The sequence below is a fragment of the Centropristis striata genome, chromosome 11 (assembly GCF_030273125.1).
Source record: "Centropristis striata isolate RG_2023a ecotype Rhode Island chromosome 11, C.striata_1.0, whole genome shotgun sequence".
Classification (NCBI taxonomy): Eukaryota; Metazoa; Chordata; class Actinopteri; order Perciformes; family Serranidae; genus Centropristis; species Centropristis striata.
Genome location: NC_081527.1, coordinates 38,534,333 through 38,555,735, shown reverse-complemented (window position 1 = coordinate 38,555,735; position 21,403 = coordinate 38,534,333). Strand labels below are relative to the sequence as shown.

The 21,403-nt window shown below is 38.7% G+C and overlaps 1 protein-coding gene across 1 annotated transcript in view; it reads left to right on the top strand.

Annotated features, from left to right (window-relative positions):
* Positions 1–21,403, top strand: part of cdh6 (cadherin 6) — a 71,818-nt gene that overhangs the window by 22,457 nt on the left and 27,958 nt on the right. The window contains exons 4-6 of the mRNA XM_059344955.1: positions 2,503–2,676; positions 16,592–16,779; positions 20,097–20,347. Of these exons, the coding sequence (XP_059200938.1) occupies positions 2,503–2,676; positions 16,592–16,779; positions 20,097–20,347 (613 nt within the window). The remainder of the gene's footprint in view (positions 1–2,502; positions 2,677–16,591; positions 16,780–20,096; positions 20,348–21,403) is intronic.

Genomic DNA, 21,403 nt, shown 5'->3' with positions numbered 1-21,403 from the left:
GAGTGGAGACGTGGAAATGTCCGGGGGAAAAAAACTAAATATTGCAAAGATGGTGCTGCTGTGTCTGGTGTGTTTTCTGATGAGTGGAGCGACTGGAACCTTCCTCACATTAATACAATATAAACAACCAGAAATGCCACATTTCCATCACGTTTTCCACCATTTGAGGCATTTATTTATCATAAGATGCATGTTTCTATGGTGACCCTCTTGCTGTGAGGCCACTACACCACCATGATAACTAAACTCATTTTACCCATTTAATCAAATAAATGGTAGTAGTAATAAACCTGCTGCTATTTTCCAAGATAAAAACCACAAAAATCATTTTTATTAGAGGTGTGTACCATTTTTTTCCGATACCTGAGTCACGATACAATGCGATTTAAATGTTTAATTGAATTCATCTGACTTCAGTCTTTTTATTTCTCCTTTTATTTCTCTTTTTATGTCAAACCCACAGACTGACCAACAAAGTATTCAGTCAAACTGAACTGAACTGATATCAAACATGTTGGACGACAACAACTGCAGCATTTTATCAAACTTTCACCAACAACAAGCTTCACTGCTCACAATGTTTCTGAATGAAACATAAAAAAGCTGAACTTTTCTGATGCACATGGTGCCTATAGATTCATTAGATCTTCTAGTTTTATATGATACCAGGATCTAAATTATATATCATTAAAAAAACGGTAAAAATACTGATGGCACTAACACTAAATATTGATACTTTGCGGCCATCAATATAATATTGCCACGCAAAATACTATACTGTATCGATTTTTTCTCTCACCTCTAATTCTTTATGTTTATGTGATGTGTGTTTAAGACAGAGCCAGGCTGGTCTTTAACCCTTTAACTGTTTCTGCAGACACATGACTCTCATGTTCATGTTCCCTGCTCCGTCTCAGGTCTTATTAGTTTGTTCACCAGAAGATTTGTAAATCTAGACACGCTTTAAAAGTCAAGCTCCTTGTCAGCTGATTTAAACTATTGTATATATGCCCAATTTCATCTGCAGAACACGCGTAGCAAGCTGTGTATTGACTGGAAACTTCAGAATATGAATGTGACAGATGGCTGGGTCCGTCTCAACAACCCACAGGAGAGAAACAACTGTTGCAGCAGAGGAAGTCAGCTGTGTTCCCTCTAGTCTTACCTTGACAAATGCATTTTAATTGGAAACAGCATGTTCTCTGATTGTTCTGTGAAGTTTAACTTGATGTAGCATTCTGCTCAGAAGGAGGGAGGAGGTGGAGAGTTTTAACTAATGCTGGGATAAAACATTTACACAGATAAAAAACTGAAAGTCTTAAAACGATTAAAAAGATAGATGAGCACAAGAAAGGTCCACGGTGCCAGTAAAACCACTTCCACAGGAAAAAGTAACATCACAATACTGCTAGTAAGCTCAGTCCTCAATACAAATATAGTGATGTCATAGATTTAGATGTTTCTTAGTAAAGAGAACAGTCAGGAGACCCAGTTAAAATGTATAAATAAATGCAGGCTATACATAAATATGTAATAAATAATCAATGATAAATGTATGATTAACTAAATTAAAGTTAATAGAGCTGATAAATATAATTATTCAATTAAACAAATTATAATTAAATAGGACATAAATGTATATCATGAATTCATTTCTTCATTTTCCTTTCCTTCATTCTTCCTTATGTCTATTTTTACTGTAAAATAGTCAACTTTTCATGTGATAAAAACAGAAACCCTTTTTGCTTTGTGAGGGGCATTTAGTGGCGTCTTCTCTTCTTTTTGTTGTTGTTTTTTAATCACAAACCACTGAGTCACACATTAAAGCAGCTGGAGACAAAAGCTGCTTCTCCTCCATTTAGTCAGTTTTTACTAAGAGCATGATGGGAAATAAATTGCATGATATAAAAAAAACTGCTAAAAGAATCCAGATGTAGTCTTGTAAATAGATAGATAGATAGATAGATAGATAGATAGATAGATAGATAGATAGATAGATAGATAGATAGATAGATAGATAGATAGATAGATGATAGATAGATAGATAGATAGATAGATAGATAGATAGATAGATAGATAGATAGATAGATGATAGATAGATAGATAGATAGATAGATAGATAGATAACAACACAATTAAATAAAAAGAACAACCTAGGCATACTTCAAGCAATAAAATATAAAAATACAATAAAATATAAAGTGTCTAAAGAAGGAGTATGTATTAGAATTCCAGTGCAGAATAAATATGAATATACAGTATAAAAATAAAAATGTTGGTGCTACGAAACAAATAAGGTGCAATGAACAGTATTAGTATCAAATAGTGACTCAGTATTATTTAGTCTGTCTAAAACCTCAGTGTGAGACTAGACAGGACTAAACACTCTAAACACTTTAGATGTGAGCAGGTGTGACACCATAGTTTTTTCCAGGATTCTTTTACTATTTTTCTATAAGTCTTGTGGTGTCTCTGTAGCATTGAGCATGTTGTTGTGTGCAGGCGTGATCCGGACGGCCCTGGGTCCTGGGGACATGGACCGGGAGCAGCGGGAGCACTACCAGGTGGTGATCGAGGCTAAAGACATGGCGGGGCAGAGAGGAGGACTAACGGGGACCACCGTGGTCAACATCTCCCTCACTGACGTCAACGACAACCCTCCACGCTTCACCCAGAGTAAGACATGATCAAACACTAGTCACTCTCATCCATTATACAGGGAGGAAGACCAGGAGAAGCTAGTTATCAAGCGTTTACCCATCATCAGCTCTCGTCTCTCACATTGGTTCAGTCAAAATCTGCTGTTCACTTTAAATTGAACAATGCAAAACAAAAGGGCAAGATATGGAACAGAAGCTGGTTTATGTCCCCTCAGGAGTTTATCTAGTGTTTCACCTGCTTCATTATACAGAACAAATGAGCTCTAGAGGCACAAAATACATTTAAAACTCAACAGGCCACATCTGAAAGCATTTATATCTTTTAATCTAATGACAAAATCATCTAATGTTATGGATTTTGCATGGACAAATCAATACTATCTGCTCTACTATCTGCTGCTTTATGCTTTATGCTATATGCTATATGCTTTATGCTACATGCTTTATGTTGGTTGAATTGATTGTGAGGTTTCCAGATTGACATCTGCAGCATGTGATGTCTTCTTCTTTCATGTCTGGTTGCTCTGCTAAAGAGGAATGTATGTGGTTGATATTAAAACAGCCGTGCTGAACGTTTATGTGCCGCTGATGGAAAGATTAAACCAAACTGCAGCCGGTCTGGATCACCAAGAATCAGGATCTGAGAAAGAAAAAAGCAAGAGTAAAAGGAGGAGAAGAAGATGAAAGGAGCAGAGAGGAGGAGGTGAAGCTGAAGGAGGTGAGGAGCAGAGGAGCAGGTAGATCTGCTGCTGAGGCTCAGAGAGAAGATATGAAGATATCTGACTACATGATCTGATGCTGGTAGAACGCTGTCTAGTGAGAAAGAGGCTGAAGAATGCTCCTAAATTAAGCAAAATCTTGGTGAGAAGAAATGGCATTCCCTCCTGAATGAAGGAATAAAACTGTCACCATCTAAATGGAATCATAATTATTATGTATGCAAAACAGATCCATGCAGCATGGCTGGGATTTGGAAACGGTTATTGTAGACTCCATCACTGACTCTATGAGACTGACTGGGCTCCAGGAGCTCTAGAGGACCTCTGTTGGTAGAAGAAGTCAGAGTGACCAATAGGAAATGCTGTCAAAGTCCAGAACGGTCGTCTAAAACAGTAGTTCTCAACCTTTTTGAGTCGCGACCCCCAATTTAACATGCATGTTGTCCGTGACCCCCACTCACTGAACACAATCTCACACACACAGTTCAGATCACCCAAAAAAGAAACAAAATGACCAAAAAAGACATAAATTGACCACAAAATTGTCAAAAAAGACACAAAATGACCAAAAAAGACCCAAAATGACCCAAAAGAGAAACTAAATGACCAAAAAAAGACACAAAATGACCAAAAAAGACAAAAAAATACAAAAAAAAAGGAAACAAAATTACCAAAAAAGACACAAAATGACCAATAAAGACACAAATTGACCACAAAATGATTAAAAAAAGACACAAAATGACCCAAAAAAAAAGACATTAAGTGACCAAAAAGACTAAAACACATTAACACATGAACACTTTAACACAGTGGAGACAGAGCTGACTTCCAAAATGATTTGGTGACTGCAAGAAAATGTCAAATAGGAAGTGTCAGGAGAAAGATGGCTGCTAAGAATCAAAAGGGAAGAGGAGGAGGCATTAAAATGTAAAAAGCTTTCTGTGTTATTTAGTGTTGGACCACCTAGTCAGACTGGAGGAAGATGAACCTACATTATCAGGGTTCTGTTGATATGAACCAATAAAATCAGGAATCAAAATAAGGAATATTGAAAGCAATATTTACAATAAATTATTATAATTCTATTATTCATTTGAAAAGAAAAGAAAAACTAATAACAATAAAAGAAAGCAATATTTACAATCATTTAATTACAATCAACATATAATTTATACAATCTAACTGTCCCAGCAAAGAGTCTCTCTCTCTCTCTCTCTCTCTCTTTTATTTTGAAGGTGTAGTTGTGTTTGGGTTGTGGGCCTGAGTTTAGTAAATGTGCAAGGCCTTCTGTAGTCCCAGCCTGTCCCTGGTGCTGCTGGTGCTGGAGCTGGTTTGGTTGGAGAGTCTCTTCCCCTTCCATGATTCTTCATGTCTGGTTTAGTAATGAGTGAAGTCATGTAGTGAAGTGAAGTCATGTAGTGAAGTGAAGTCATGTAGTGAAGTGAAGTGTTGAACCTCTTCATACATCTGTTCACACCTTTTATCAGAAGCGTCTCCAGGATGAAACAAGCCCTTCAGCTGCTTTTTTACACTAAATCCCTGGATGCAGCACCTTCCTCAGGGCTCCAGGGAGGTGTGTCTGTGTTTATTCTTTATAAAGACGTAGCTGCTGTGAAAACAATCAGATCATGTATTCCTCTGATTCACAGCTTTGTTTTCACTAGTGCTGCTCCCTCTCTTCGTTCAGTGTCGAGCTCGCTCAGCCACCATTGCTCTATCTTATTCTGGAGGGGACAAAAGTTGGGTTGTTGTCTAAAATAAATATCAATAATCAATAAAACAGAATGTGAGCATGTGCCAATCCTTTGTGACAGATATTCTGTTGGAAAGTGGAGACAAGACAGGATGTTTTTTTTGGTGCAAACTGACAACTGACATTCTGTTTTCTGATTAATATTTACAGCGAACCAAACTTTTTTTGGAATTGTATTTGTAGCTTTAAACATAAAACACGTTGGTTGCAGTCTTGGTGTTGTCTGGATCTGTTAGGACGTCTGGAGGTTTGTGTCTCAGTGGTTCAGACAGAAGAGATGTGTGATTGATAGTGAAGAACTCTGTTTCTATGAATAGTGTCAGAGCTTTTTGTCAGATGAAGACCAGCAGCTGGACTGATGACTTCCTGAGCTTCTCTGCTGCTTCAGTCACTCTGACAGCTTCCAAAGTTTAGCACCTGAAGTTTCTTAAGACACAGTAGTGGAATGGAAAGGAAATATCTTTGAAATGTGTAGAAAAATAGAAAAATTTCATTTCAGATTTCCATCTGAAAAGTTATACGCTTATTTAATGAATATCATTCTCTGAGAAGTTACACAGTAATTAAGAGTTATTAATGGCATAAAGGTTTTTTGTTTTTTTAGGTTTTTTTGGAGCATTTTCATATGCTATACATCAATACAACAATCCAATATTTTAATAATATATATGGACTTGTGTCATACTAATGAAGTAAATTGCTAAAGTGCCAATAAAACACACAAAAAATAAAAATATTTTTTTTACTCATATTCTTCTAAATACAGAAATGTCATAACTGTATCCCTCAAAAGTATATATGAAAAAAAAGTTGCACAAAATCCTTTAAAACCACAGGACATTTATTTACTAACTAACTATAACCAAAATGAAAATAAAATGCACATTGTGCACATTTGCAAGAACACAGTATACACACACACACATATGAGACCACAAAGTTTTATTGAACACCATTTATATTTACATTTTCATTTTAATTTATCATTGATGTAGGCCCAAAGCAATTTGTATTCTTCAATTGTAAAAATGGGAAGCTTATATAAGACCATAAAGCATTTTTTGCACATATTAGTCATCTAAAATGTGCATCATATCTTACATTTTAAAAAAGCCTAAACCTATAAACCTTTACATTTTACCAACTTCACTTCACTACTTTTCCAGAGCGCTAAGCTAGCTTTCGATTCCAAACTCCAAAATCTTATGAGTAAATGCTCATTTTGACCAATTAGTCATGTTGGTAGACTAATTTAGACTCAGTAGGCTATTTTATTTTCATTCAAAATCAGGTTTACTGCTCAACAATGGCTCTTTTGTTAGTGCAGGTTGCCGACCCCTGTACTAGCCTGTATGTGACTATTTAATAATCATATGTGGCTATAGCTGCAATCACAAGTCAAGCTACTGACTGACTAACTGTACGTAGACTAATAGAGTAGTAGTAGAGTAGTAAACTCCTCATGCAAACAATAATGTCGCTTCGTATTTTCTCTGGACCTCAAGTTCACTTTACACCTGTTGGCACCAACTCATGTTGAAAAAGGAGAACAAGGCAACCATTCTGGTAACTGCTGGCTTTTATCTGACACAATTACTACTCACAGAACAGTTATGGATCAGTAAATCACTGGACTCAGAGGCCAGATGTCTTGGATGTCAGAGGCCTGAAATTGCTGCAGGCCAGCCGCAGCAGCAGACAATGATGTTTCTAACTAACTCTATAAGTCTTCCTGTCCATCACAGCAGGAGCAGCGTGTTGATTCATTAAGAGTCCGGCTCTTTGTGCTGGAGAGTGGAAATGAGTTCACCAGTTGTTTGGTCCTTCCAGGGGAATTACACCAAGTAACATTAATTCTTCCCGAAAGCCTTCTTAATCAATTAAACTTAATTAATCCTTAATCACAGGAGCATTCTCACTGTAAACATGTGGGCTTTGGACCAAGAACTCCAAACTCTCTGCACAGTGTGTGAGCTGGAGACAGGCTGGGATTAAATCTGAGTCAAAAAATCTATTAACTATCTTTATTGTTGTTGATTAATCTTCTAGTGATAAATATATATATATATATATATATAAAATAATTATTTGAATGACAGCCTTTATTCCAGAGGCTTGGGGAGAGTTTTATCCAGTTGTATCACTGAGGAAACGTACAGAGTTTTACATTTAAAGAAGTTACATTAAAAGTATAAAGTATAGTCATAATCCAGCATAATAACTCAGGAGCCAGAATGAAATGTGACAGCATGCACTTTGGATTATCCACAGTAACAAGAGCCCTGTCTCTGGAAAAAGATGTTGCTGCTGAATTTTTTAAACGTCACTTTTTTTAGTGCTGAGAGGCGAGACAGGATCAGGGCAGAGCAGGCAGCGTCCCCGGGGCCCGGCCCTCCGGGGCCCGAGGCTTCTGTGTGCCACAGAGTCTCTGGTAATTTTATGGAATTAAAATGTGTTTGGGAATATGCACTACCAGCCCACAGAGTAACCTGAAGTGACAGGAACCTGAAGCTGGCCTCTGCATTTTTATTTTCATGTAATCTTGAGGGTCTCTTGAGTTTTTATCACTTTAGTCAATGCTATGCAAAAAAAGTGCATGCTGTATTAATCAAATTACCATGAGAGAATTCCTAATTCTTGCGGGTTTTATGAGCTTTTAGTAGCCAGACATACAGTCGCTCACTGCTGCAGCAGCTCCCGGCTGCACACTGGGACTGATGATGACTTTTTTCATGTGAAATGTGTGTGTAGGGAACCAACTTCCACTAGTAGAACTAGAGAACTTTAAACTCAAATATCCACAGAGTGTTTCCTGATTCAGCAGCACTGAAACGACTCATTCTGCAGACAATACGTCCACATTTCAAATCAGACGTGCAAGTGCAACATACAAGAGCAGCCAGTTTAAAAAGCACTTCAATCATTAAGCCCCAAACAAGAAGCCCACCAGTCAGCCAGGTAGTGACAGGTCATGCAAAGCTTCGTACCTGAGCGTTTGCACTTTCACCACATCTTCAGAATGGACCTCTTCTTGGTGAGTTTTTGCTTTTATACACGGATCACTGAATGGTTCTAGCAGGCTTTGGTCGGGCTTTTAGGCTCTGCAGAGGGATTAGAGGTCTGTTTTTTTCAGTGAAAGAATTTCTGCAAATTAGGAAAGAAAACTTTCCTATGGCACCTTTTAGTATTTTTATTATTAGTTCTGTGCCATAATGATGTCATTTGGGTTAAAATATCTTTGTTTGTTTGTTGGCCCAGGCGTGGAACCTCTCCACCAATCACACCACGGCTATGGCACACTCCAATCTGCATATAAAAAAGGAAAACAAAGACACAGGGCACACATACAAATGCAGTTTGCTAAACAATAACTATAATAATGACCACAGTCATAACAGTTGTCCTGAGGAGAAGCAGTTGAGAAACTAGTTCCAGTAGCTGCTGTGGAGCTTCCAGTCGGACCACATGGGGCCTTACTGGGATGATCTCTAGTAATGGTCTGAAGTGGTTAATATTTAACCTGTTATCTGCCTCTTAACTCCTCCCACATGTGTCATACATACATACATGAATGAAGGCAGTCCGTGTCCTATCCTGTTCCCTTCACCAGCCTGGTGCTTCTGTACCTGCTGCTCTTCATTTGGCAGATTCAGCAAATTGGAGCAGCGAGCTGATTTCTGCTGAGGAAACAAATCTGTGAAAAAAAAGTGAAAGTGCAGCACAGCAGTGACTTTGACAGGAAGCCTGAGTGCAAAGGGACAGCTGGCATTAGTCTCCTTCACCTGACAACAGTAGAGAGCTGCAGCCTGCTGGGACCAGCAACATTAGAGGAGCTGCAGCCTGCTGGGACCAGCAACATTAGAGGAGCTGCAGCCTGCTGGGACCAGCAACATTAGAGGAGCTGCAGCCTGCTGGGACCAGCAACATTAGAGGAGCTGCAGCCTGCTGGGACCAGCAACATTAGAGGAGCTGCAGCCTGCTGGGACCAGCAACCTCCTGCAGCCTGCTGGGACCAGCAACCTCCTGCAGCCTGCTGGGACCAGCAACCTCCTGCAGCCTGCTGGGACCAGCAACCTCCTGCAGCCTGCTGGGACCAGCAACCTTCTGCAGCCTGCTGGGACCAGCAACATTAGAGGAGCTGCAGCCTGCTGGGACCAGCAACCTCCTGCAGCCTGCTGGGACCAGCAACCTCCTGCAGCCTGCTGGGACCAGCAACCTTCTGCAGCCTGCTGGGACCAGCAACCTTCTGCAGCCTGCTGGGACCAGCAACCTTCTGCAGTAGGCTGGGACCAGCAACCTCCTGCAGCAGGCTGGTCTTCAGCGTGATGTGGCAGATATGTGAGCCTCGTGCTCTGCAAGCCACCGGGCCAATCAGGCTCAAGACATTTATTTCTTTATAGATTGGACTTGTGACTTCATTGATTATTAAATGACTCTGACAGATCTCATGTTAATGAATGCAACCTGCGTCTCCAGAGCCTCATGTGGCTCCCTGTGGCTCTGACAAAAAAATTATACAACATGAACACTTATTAACAGTATTAACCTTCTTCTTGTGTTAGGGTCACCTGTTTTAGGTTTTAAATGCATAAAAGTACCACACAACTTGTGTTTATTGCATCAAGGCTTTTTGACTTTGTCAGGAACTTTCCCAGAAACTATCACGATAAACTACAGTATCGTTGTATCAATGTCGTTTTAGTTTTATAACAATATTAGAGCAAAATAAGTACATCCTTTAACACAGCAATTCATTTTTAAATTGAATGTGAATGTGGAAAATAAATATTAAAATATTCTAGATAAATAAAACATAAATAAATATACAACCAAAACAAATAAAATAGACGTTCATTATGTATGATATTATTCTATTCTTAAAATCAAATATAAACAGCTGGAATGGCTGCTTGGGAAATATAGTTGTTTTTTTTCAGCCATTCGTACTGCCTGTCAAACATCTGCAGCATTACTTTAAACAATAACACAAAAAAGCACAAAAAGTCACGCATGTAAACGACAATATTGAGTCCAGTAAAAAACTATTGTGTCCATTTTTATGTATCGAACGATAAGTCGATATAGTAATTATCGTGACAGGCCTAACTGTGGTGTGAAATTAGCTTTTTTAATCCAACATTGATGAGAGAAAAACTATACACTATGTTCTATCTTGAAGAGGTTCATTAGGCCTACTAATATACTTTTTCACACTGTTTCTCTATATAAGGCCAATATAGCAAATAGTTTCTTGTACCTGACAAGTTTCGGCTACCTGATGAAGGCTACAGAGGCAAGGTAGCCGAAACTTGTCAGGTACAAGAAACTATTTGCTATATTGGCCTTATATAGAGAAACAGTGTAAAAAAAATATATATATATATATATATATATATATATATATATATATATACACTATGTTGCATTGTATTTAGTTGTCAAGACAACATTCAATTTGCTATATTATTAGCGTCACTCAGCTAACAGCAGCTACGTCTGTCAGAAGTGGTTTGTACGCTGCATCTCAGTGTAAATCATCACTAATCCACCTTCAGTAGAAGCATTATAACATATATTATAACAGGGGAAGTTAGCACGCAGCAACAGCTGGCGTCAATGTGACAGATTCTCATCAAGAGGTGTGTGTTTGTGTGTGTGTGTGTGTGTGTGTGTGTGTGTGTGTTTCAGCGCCTATAGCAGTGTTAAAGAAGTGAGTAAATTGCTTCTGCGTTGGCCTCGATCAAGTCACTCATTCTCTGGTCTAATCCTGGTGAGCTGACATGAAGCCAGTTCTCCCTCTCTGCCGTTCTGGATCCATCTCTTCATCTTCTAATTGTTTTCCTCTTCATCCATCTCTGCCTCTCTGGATCCATCTCTTCATCTTCTAATTGTTTTCCTCTTCATCTCTGCCTCTCTGGATCCATCTCTTCATCTTCTAATTGTTTTTCCTCTTCATCTCTGCCTCGTTCCATCATCGTCTCTGTGTCTCAGTCTCCTCCTCCTCTCTACGCACCATTACCACTAGTTCACCCACTGTTTCCTTCTCCACTGAATCACCGCAGGATCTGCTGCCAAGATTGCAAGTGGCATGATCATTCTGTTTAGGTCACACACACACACACACACACACACACACACACACACATTCTTGTACTTCTATCTTTGTGAGGACCCTCATTGGAACAATGCATTCCCTAGCAAAGTTATAATAGTTTTGAATTTTTCATCAGTTTTAGTTTTAATTTTGTTGTGAATTTTTGTTTTCAAATTCTGTTAGTTTTAGTTAGTTCTTAGAGTGAGTTTGCTAGTTTTAGTTTAGTTTTTTTATTAGTTTTAGCTCTTTGTAATGGGGTATTTGTTGGGTGGGAGATTAAAAGAGGTCACAGTAAATTTTGCCTTTATTTCCTTTGTCTGATCCATCTTCATTATGTTTGAAAAAAGTTGACAAAGACGAAAACGAAAGACATGTTCACTGTAATTTTAGTTAGTTTTGTAACCACACAAAACAGTTTCAGTTAATTATCATTATCATGTAACCTTTAACCCTTAAAACAAAGTCTGAAATCTCTAAAAAAAAGCCTTAAAAGAAATGAGGACCGGCCGAAATGTCCTCACTTTGCAAAAATGTCCTCACTCTGTTGGTTAAAAACGTGTTCCGGTCCTCACTATGTAGGAAGTACAAGAACACACACACACACACACACACACACACACACACACACACACAGGCTCGTGTGCTGTATTTCCTGTCCCTTAACTCCACATCCTGTCCTTCACTCTGAAGGTTCTCATCAAAGTGGGACACACACCTTGGTCCTCACATGTCAATTCATCTCAGTTCACAGCAGGACTCCAATCAGCTGTTGGGAGGAAACACAATCTCTAACCAGCCAGAGAGAAGAGAGAGAGAGAGAAGAGAGAGAGAAGAGAGAGAGAAGAGAGAGAAGAGAGAGAGAAGAGAGAGAGAGAGAGAGAGAGAGAAGAGAGAGAAAACTGGGAGCAGATGAAGTCTCTCTGCTGTCTCTAACTCTGCTGTCACACAGGACTGTTTCTCTTTGTTAGTTGTTGTTTTTTTTAGCATTTTGGTAAGAAATAGGTACGTCAATAGACCAGAAATATTCAAATAGTCAAAATATAAATAGTAAAATTTGCTTTTTGTTGTCATTGATATACAACAGTATTTATAACCATAAACTGAGACTGTAAAGGCCTCACAGCTTGTAGATTGGAAGCCCAAGAGATGAAGTAAGGTCTCAATGTCAGCCTTTATTTTGGTCACAGGTAAAGATGCAGCCCTCGTCTCATCATTAGAGTGAGCCACGAACACTATAGAAGTTTACATTTAATTCTTCTTGGGCTAGACAAGAACTGGACGTACAGACACGAGTTCTCTTGGCCAGTTACTACTAACAACAGCTGCTCATGTGTTCGTTATAAACCATGTGTGAGAGTGTGTACATGTTGTGTATCTATGAGTTACCAAGCTAGCTAGCCAGGTGGAAAGTTACTCTGCACACTATTATAATTATCCAAATATAACAAAACTACGCTACGTTCAGACTGCAGGCAAAAATGGACAAAATGTAATGTTTATCTGTCCATAATAACTCACAAACAGCACAAATCACATGGATTTAGATGGATTTTTCAAATCAATTTTTCCAATGTGACCTCAGTCTTAACAGTCATGACTCACTCATTTAGGTCACTGTGGATCATTACCACCCCACCACTCTGGACAGACTGAGCAGACATCACTCCACTAAAGACATAATTAGATCTGTTGCTCTCTTTCTCCACATCATTCTTCTCATTCATCTGTTCAGAACGTCTCCAGCTACGACTGTGAGCTGGTCACATTGAAGTCTGATAAAGGCCAAATTTAAAAATAATGTGAACCAAACAAGAGAATCTAAATGGAGACGTAAGAGCTGCAGAGTGAGCGTAGCCTCAGAGCATCCAGAGGACGGATGGCTGTCAGAGGTGTATTGACTAAAAGATGTCAAAAGTTCAAAAGTTTTGAAACCAAATTGCAGCATGGCTTCTTCTTTTTGGCTTGGCTGATTGGACTCGGCCCATTTATTTTATTTTAGTTTGGTTTGTTTGTGTGACTTGGCTTGGTGGTTTTATTCTGGTGAGTTATGTTTGGTAGAAAGATTTGGTTTGATTAAGATAGTTGGTATTAAAAATGGATACAGCATCGTATTGCCATATTTTCATGGCGATATCATATCGATTCATGGCTGCCAAGCATCGATATTTAGTGTTTATTTAGCATCAGTTTTTTCGCCGTTTTTGTTTCTTTCCGCAGGTCATAGCGGGCTCACTTTAAAGAATATACTGGATACACTGGTATCATATGAAAGTAGAAGATCGAAGCTTGTGAAAGTTTGATAAAATGCTGCAGTTGTTGTCGTCCAACATGTTTGATATCAGTTCAGTTCAGTTTGACTGAATACTTTGTTGGTCAGTCTGTGGGTTTGACTCTCATTGTGGAGAAATAAAAAGACTGAAGTCAGATGAATACACTGAATGCTTAAAATCTGGATAGAATTCGAATAAAAATGGTATCGTGGGGATTCACACCCAGCAGGTTGTTGGTTTAGTTTGAGTTCAGCTCTGAAACACAACTGTCCTCAGATCACTGTCCAGTTCTTGTTGTCCTCTGTGGACACACAGCTGGACAGAGAAACATATGTACATAAGTGTGTGTGTGTGTGTGTGTGTGTGTGTGTGTGTGTGTGTGTGTGTGTGTGTGTGATGAAAGTAGTGAAATTATCCCTTGTTAAATAAGATAGTTGGTGCTGGCAGCTGCAGCTGTGTCAGTGTGATAATGTGTGTACTGTGTTTACACATTAGCACACACTTTATCTCACTCTCTCTCTACACACACACACACACACACACACACACACACACTAACACATAGAAGTATACCCAAACAGTAGCAGGTTGAGTGTGTGTGGCTGCCAGGGTGTATGACGCCCGCTGTGTCACAGCAGCATATAATTACTCACTCAAGTGGTTTATACACACCACTAGATTTCTGAGATGGAGTGTATGCACACACACACACACACACACACACACACACACACAGACACACACCCAGCGAGCAGAGGAAGCGTCCTGATATGGAACTGCCTCGGGTTCTTTCAGCAGAGTGACATCTCATTTGCATTAATTTAAACGTGTTTGTGTGCTTGGACTCATTCAGAGACTCGATGCTGAATATTCCACTCAGGAAGAGGTTGTGTTTGTTTCACAATGAGGAGGAGAACTGTTAGCGGGGCCATCTCACACTGCCATAACAAACTGATGGCAAAACACAGTGTTAGCACTTATTCCAGAGAACAAAAGGAAACATCACACCCACAAAAATACATTGAAATGCTTTTTTTAATGATAGTCAGCAGTCTGGCAGAGAGACATTGTTCCAGCGCCTGGCTTCCATCAGCATTTACACTACTTTCTTTTTTTAAAGAATGCTCTTTTGTTCTTGCTGTCTACCTGTCTAACCTTCTTTATGAAGTTGGAAGACAACAGGAAGATGTTGTTTCTTCGTTTATGCTGTCATATGAGTTTTTTCAGCCGAGGAAACTTTCCTGATGTCTTTGTTTAAGTTTGTGCTCTACCTGCTCCAGTAGTGACTCAGCCTGTATGAAAGGTTCTTAATCAGCAGCAGTCAGTCAGCCAGCCTGACTCAGGTGGTGATGTTTGGGCTTTTATGTTAAGTCAAGCTTACAGGAGTCCCTTTTAATCCCAGTAACATTTTAGCAGGGCCTCCCAGGGCCACATTAGAGCAGAAACACAAACACCTAGCTAAGTGAACAACAGAACAAATCCCTCACAGAAACCCCCAAAGGAGAGAATAATATAAAAAAAACAACCTTTAGATGAATTACACGAGACAAAACCCCCTCCAGTGTTAAAAGGCAACAATGAGCAAATGACAGGGTGGTGGCTCATTGACACACTCACACTCTGTAATATAGCTCTCCTTTATGAGATAAAGAGGCAGGAACATCAGTCTGAGAGGACCAGGAGGAATCTGGAGCTCAGCAGCCTGCAGGAGCCGTTTGTTTCTTCTGATCTTATTACGTCTCAACACTTTTATCAGATAGATTTCTTTTGTGCCACCATCAGAATACAGAAGAATAATTGTGATGCACATTTTATGTCGGAGCACATAAGCAATAACACTCAAAGGATTCACAGAGAACAGTTGATGGCAACATGAGTTGCTAATCATTTGCTCTCTGCTCCATCTGAAGGACAAGCTCACAGAAAATACTGAGCTAATGACATTACAGTCTGACTCCTCTTTACATTACTGCTTTTATCTAAAGAGGCTCTCACACCTCAGCTGTTCGGTCCGTTTGAAACCAACTCTGGGGCATTTTGTTGGATGGACCACTTGGTTCTTGCTGTGTGAATGCTCAAAGGAACCAAAGAACCAAACTCTGATCCACTAAGAAATGGGGGTCTTGGTTGGCTTTCAAATGCAGCAGAGTTAATTTCACTGCAACACTGCAACCAAAGGAAGGAAGTCCACCAACACACCATTCTGGGTTGCATTTGTGCGGAAATTTGAGAATTAACAGCAGGAAAGTTAGTAGCAGGCCTGAAAAATGTCCTGGACAGACATGGTCTGAAGGAAAAGTCCTTAATGGAATATGGACATATTGTATTTGAATATTTCTGCATGCTGGAGTCCCTAAAAGACTTTGAATTGTAAAAACTTGTGTCTGACCAGAACACCGAGACTCTTGTGGAGTCAATGAGTCCAGTGTTGTCCATGTGTGATGATAGTAGCCATTTCATTGCAGTGAAAGCATGTTTGGAGACTTTGGAGAGTTTTTCTGAATGTGTGTTATCTTTGAATAGTAGTCTAGACGGATTTCAGAATAAAGGCCTCCTATAAGAAGTGAGGAGCATTTATGGGTACAAGTCAGGAACCGGCCTACCTTACAGATCTCAAGGGTGCTGAGTCCAAAAAAAATGGTTCCCAAGCGAAATTTTGAGTTTTTGACCTTCTAATTTGTATCAAATGGCCAAATTGCCCATCTTGCTCAGTCATTGGACCATTTCCCCTTAGTTTTTTTGTCAGTAGGCAATCAAAGATGAGGAAATTAAGTTTCTAGATCTATAGTCTAGGGTCAGAGCAAGGATATAGTGGAGGCTCAGTGTCTTTTTAATGTATAGGGTTAGGGTTAGGGTTAGGGTTAGGGTTAGGGAACCATTTTTTTAGATTCAGCACCCTTGAAATAAGTAAAGTAGGCCGGTTCCTGACTTGTACCCATAAATGCTCCTCACTTTCACTTTTTGGACAATTCCGTCTAGACTATAGTGAGTCCAGTCTGGAGGCGCCCAACAACAATGACCTCAGCATTAATGCATCAAAGCATCACCAGTCTTATACCAGTCACCTGATGGCCCTGTTGTTTCCTTTATTACAGGTATTTACCAGTTCAGAGTTCCTGAGTCGTCCAAGTCTGGCGCTGCCGTGGGGAGGATCGTGGCCACGGACAGAGACATCGGGAAGAACGCGGAGATGTTCTTCACCATCGTCAGTGGAGACGGCATGGACATGTTCGACATCTCCACCGACAGAGACACACAGGAGGGAGTCATCACCGTCAGCAAGGTGAGGAACAGCACCGCAGCAGGTTACAGACGGAGTGGTTAAAAGATGCTTTATGGTTAAAAGATGCTTTATTTAGGGTGCTTTCACACCTGAAAGTCCGAACCAAGGTCCGTGTTCTGTTCCAGTGTCTACATTTGGTCCTGTTGGTTTTGGTTTCACACTGCAAAAGGAAAAACGACTTTACAAGACAGTTCTACTGGACACGTCATCTCCCTGTGGACTTCTGCAGCTCGCTTTATTGTGGTTACGCTGCGTTGTTAGGCCGGCCGGCATCTGACCTCAGAGTTACTTCCTGAACGTGTTTACACTAAATGAATCCAGCGAGACACCTTTTACTCTGTTTGACTCCTTTCCCCATGCGTTATTTCAGTCTTGTGGCAGTCAGTTGTGGCCTTGTGTGCACAAGGCTGCTTGTGCACACAACTAAATGTTTGTCCTTGGTCTTGTGTTACCTGCCGCTGATTAGTGATTGTGCTCACCTGCTGAGGCGCCGCGGAGCAACGCACAGCTGCACCTCCAGGCAGATCGCCGCAACTAATACTGTTGCTGGTCTTTTGCTACCAGCAGCACCAGCTTAATGAGCAATACGTGAGTGCTTGGTATTCACAAGTACCGTAATTCGAGAGCAGAAGAAGAAAAAAACGTGTTGATACGAAGGTCCGAACTATAAAAAAGTTGTTTTCACACTGCAAAAGGTTCGGACCTTGGTTGGTTTGGTCCGAGACCACCTCTTCTGGTCGGACCAAACTTTGGTCCTTTGGTCCGGACCGTGGTCCGCGGCACCTTTCACACCTGGAATTTAGGTTCGGATCAAACTGAAAAGTCCGAAAGTCTGGACCAAACGAGATAGGTGCACTGTAAAACTTTTTACTGTAAAATTACAGTAAATTACTGGCAGCAGTTTCGCCAGTAAGTTACTGTAAAATTTACAGTACCTCTACTGTTTTATAGAAATACAGGTCCATTTACTGACATTTAGCATGAGATTTAAATGTTTAACTCTAAATTATGTTACAACTAATCCATTTAAACTCTATATTAGGATTGCTGGAAAAACACCACATTGTGATTATTTCAGCCCAGACAAAAAATAAATAAAATAAAACTTGTCTTCTTTTCGAAAATAATGAATTTATTTTCCTGACATGCTCAGCTGAAAACCTGAAAAAAATATATAATTTTGATCGTTGGAATGCCTGAGCAATCATGATAACTCCCACAATGCTTTGTTTTCACAGCAATATACTGTACAATCATAATACAGCAAGTTACTGTTAGAATTTGACTGTAAATTTACAGCAAAGTCTTACAGTGTGTGAAGGCGCACTAAAAGAAGCTTTATGGTTAAAGAAGCTTTATTTCATCAGTAATGTGTTCTCAGCAGTAGAACACTAAGCAGAGAGTGAAAGCAGAAGTCAAACAGCGTTCTGGTAAATAATGTGAGATGTGTTGCGTTGCTGATGCCCGTGTTCAGATGAGGCTAGATTTTAATTATCTTGATATTTTTCTCACGGCTGCTGTTAAATCAGATGAATGTAAAGCAGTGATTCAGCAGATCCCACACTCTGGACTCATCAGGATCCTGCCCACGTCCTCTGTTTTACACGTACTGTTAAATATGCAAAGCCTGGGCATGCTTGACAGATGAAAGAAACCAAATTAAACTTATTCATCTTTACCTTCACAACCCCCAGCCACACACACACACTCACACACACACACACTCACACACACACACACACACTCACAGGGCTGCAGCTCTTATCACCGTGTCCTGACAGAGTGCCTGTTTACTCCTGTACAATCAAAATTGATATTTAGAAATTCTTTTGTTCCTCTTGCTGACACAACCAGAGAAAGTAACAAAGACAGAATGATCTTCTGTCAGCAGGACGAGGACGATGTTCAGGATTCTTCGTTCCTGTAGAGCTCTTCAACACAATCTGAGCTGTGTTCTGGTTCTAAACAACAACAGGCAGCACACGGCAACAACAACAACAACAACAACACACTTTATTCAACATTATTTGCACTTTTTTGAAAATTACTGTCATTTCTCATCAGACTAAATCTGAATTTAGCTGCTTTATATCACATTTTTATTATATTTGTTAGATTTTATATCACATTTTTATTATAATGTTAGATTTTACATCGCATTTTTATCACATTTGTTAGATTTTATATCACATTTTATTATAATGTTTGATTTTATATCAACTTTTATTATAATAAATCTGACTTAAGCAGTTTTATATCACATTTTTTATAATAATGTTAGATTTTACACATATTTTTATTTTACTGTTAGATTTTATATCACATTTTGTATTATAATGTTTTATTTTATATCAAATTTTATTATAATAAATCTAACAAATGCTGCTTTATATCACATTTTTATTAAAATGTTTGATTTCATATCAAATTTTATTATAATAAATCTAACAAAAGCTGCTTTATATCACATTTTTATTATAATGTTAGATTTTACATCACATCTTTATTATATTTGTTAGATTTTATATCACATTTTATTGTAAGGTTTGATTTTATATCAAATTTTGTTATAATAAATCTGACTTAAGCTGTTTTACATCACATTTTTTATAATAATGTTTTATTTTATATCAAATTTTATTTTATTTTTTAATAAATCTAACAAATGCTGCTTTATATCACATTTTTTATTAAAATGTTAGACTTTACATCATAATAAAAATGTGATAAAAATGTATTTGTTAGATTTTATATCACATTTGTATTATAATGTTTGATTTCATATCAAATGTTGTTGTAATAAATCTCACTAAAGCGGTTTTATATCACATTTATTATAATGTAAGATTTCACACCACATTTTAATGATAATGTTAGATTTGATATCAAATGTTTTTCATAATAATTCTGACACACACACACACACACACACAAACACACACACACTGTGAGAGAAATGTGTATTATATTAACTTAAATACCACGAGGTGCTCACATGAACAGTAGAGTAAAAACACAAAAAACATTCACAAAACCATTAAATAATTAATTATATAACCCAACACACACACACACACACACACACACACACACACCCAACAGTCCTGTCTGTCCTGAACCAAGATGGCGGTGGAACCACTGTGTGTTTGAGGATGTATCAGTGTTTTAGAACAGACTGTAACTTCCACATCTACCAACACGCTGCCTCTTCTTCTCTCTGCAGAACTGAACTAAACTCTGTTTCTCTGGTTTCTTCTGTGTGTGTGTGTGTGTGTGTGTGTGTGTGTGTGTGTGTGTGTGTGTGTGTGTGTGTGCAGCCTCTGGACTTTGAGAAGAAGCCGTCCTACACGGTGGAGATCCAGGTCCAGAACACGGCGGTGGACCCTCGCTTCCTGTCGGCGGGCTCCAAGGACATGGCCACGGTGCGGATCGGCGTGGACGACGTGGACGAGCCGCCGCTGTTCGACAAGGCCAGCTACCTGATGGAGCTGAAGGAGGACGCCGCCGTGGGCGTGGCCGTGGGCTCCGTCAGCGCCATGGACCCCGACGCAGCACGCAGCATGGTCAAGTAAGGACACATATTATTATTATTATATCATATAAGATATTATATAATATATTCTCATAATGTCCCTGAATATAGAACCGAAGTCTCATTCTGCTACTTTCTCCTGACTGCAGTTCAGATTTATTCTCTTTCTATCATATTATGAGCAAAGTTTTTAGCAAATTGTGAAAAATCCACCATTAATCTATACTTTGGTTTTTCTGCAGGATTGACATAAATCACTGTCACATTTTTATTCCAATTATGGAGATAAAAGATTATTGATGTCAAAGTCAAAGTAAATCTCACTAAAGCTGCTTATATCACATTTTTATTATAATATTTGATTTTATGTCACTTTTTTTTTATTATAATGTTAGATTTTACATCACATTTTTATTATAATGTTAAATTTTACATCACATTTTTTATTATAATGTTTGATTTTACATCACATTTTTATCACATTTTTATTATATTTGTTAGATTTTATATCACATTTTTATTATAATGTTAGATTGTACATCACATTTGTATTATACTATGATGTTTCACATCACATTTTTATTATAATATTAGATTTTTCTCTGTGCCGTTCTTTCAGTTGTTTGACATCACTGAACCGTTTTGAGAGTTTTGAGGTCCAGTCTCATTCTTCTACATTCTCCTGACTACTGATCAGATTTACACTGTTTCTATCATTTTACCAGCAAAGTTTTTAGCAAATTGTGAAATCTGTACTTGGTTTTTCTGCAGGATTGATATAAATCACTGTCACATTTTATTATTTTATTCTCTAGATAACAGATTATTGGTGTCAGTGCTTCCTGACAGATGGGACATGTTGTATGTTTCAATTCATTTCCAGCTTTGAAAAGAAAAAAAATGCAGCGGTCACAGCTGTGACACCAACTGGATCTAATTTGAGCCGGATAAACCTTAAATTAACCATTTCCTGTCCCTTTCTCATTATTTTTATATACTTTGTTTTTAACTGGGCTTTAAATAGAGGTCTGAATCAGCATATCGGCCCCATGATCAGTTTTATCCTGATACTTGAGTCACAATATGATATTA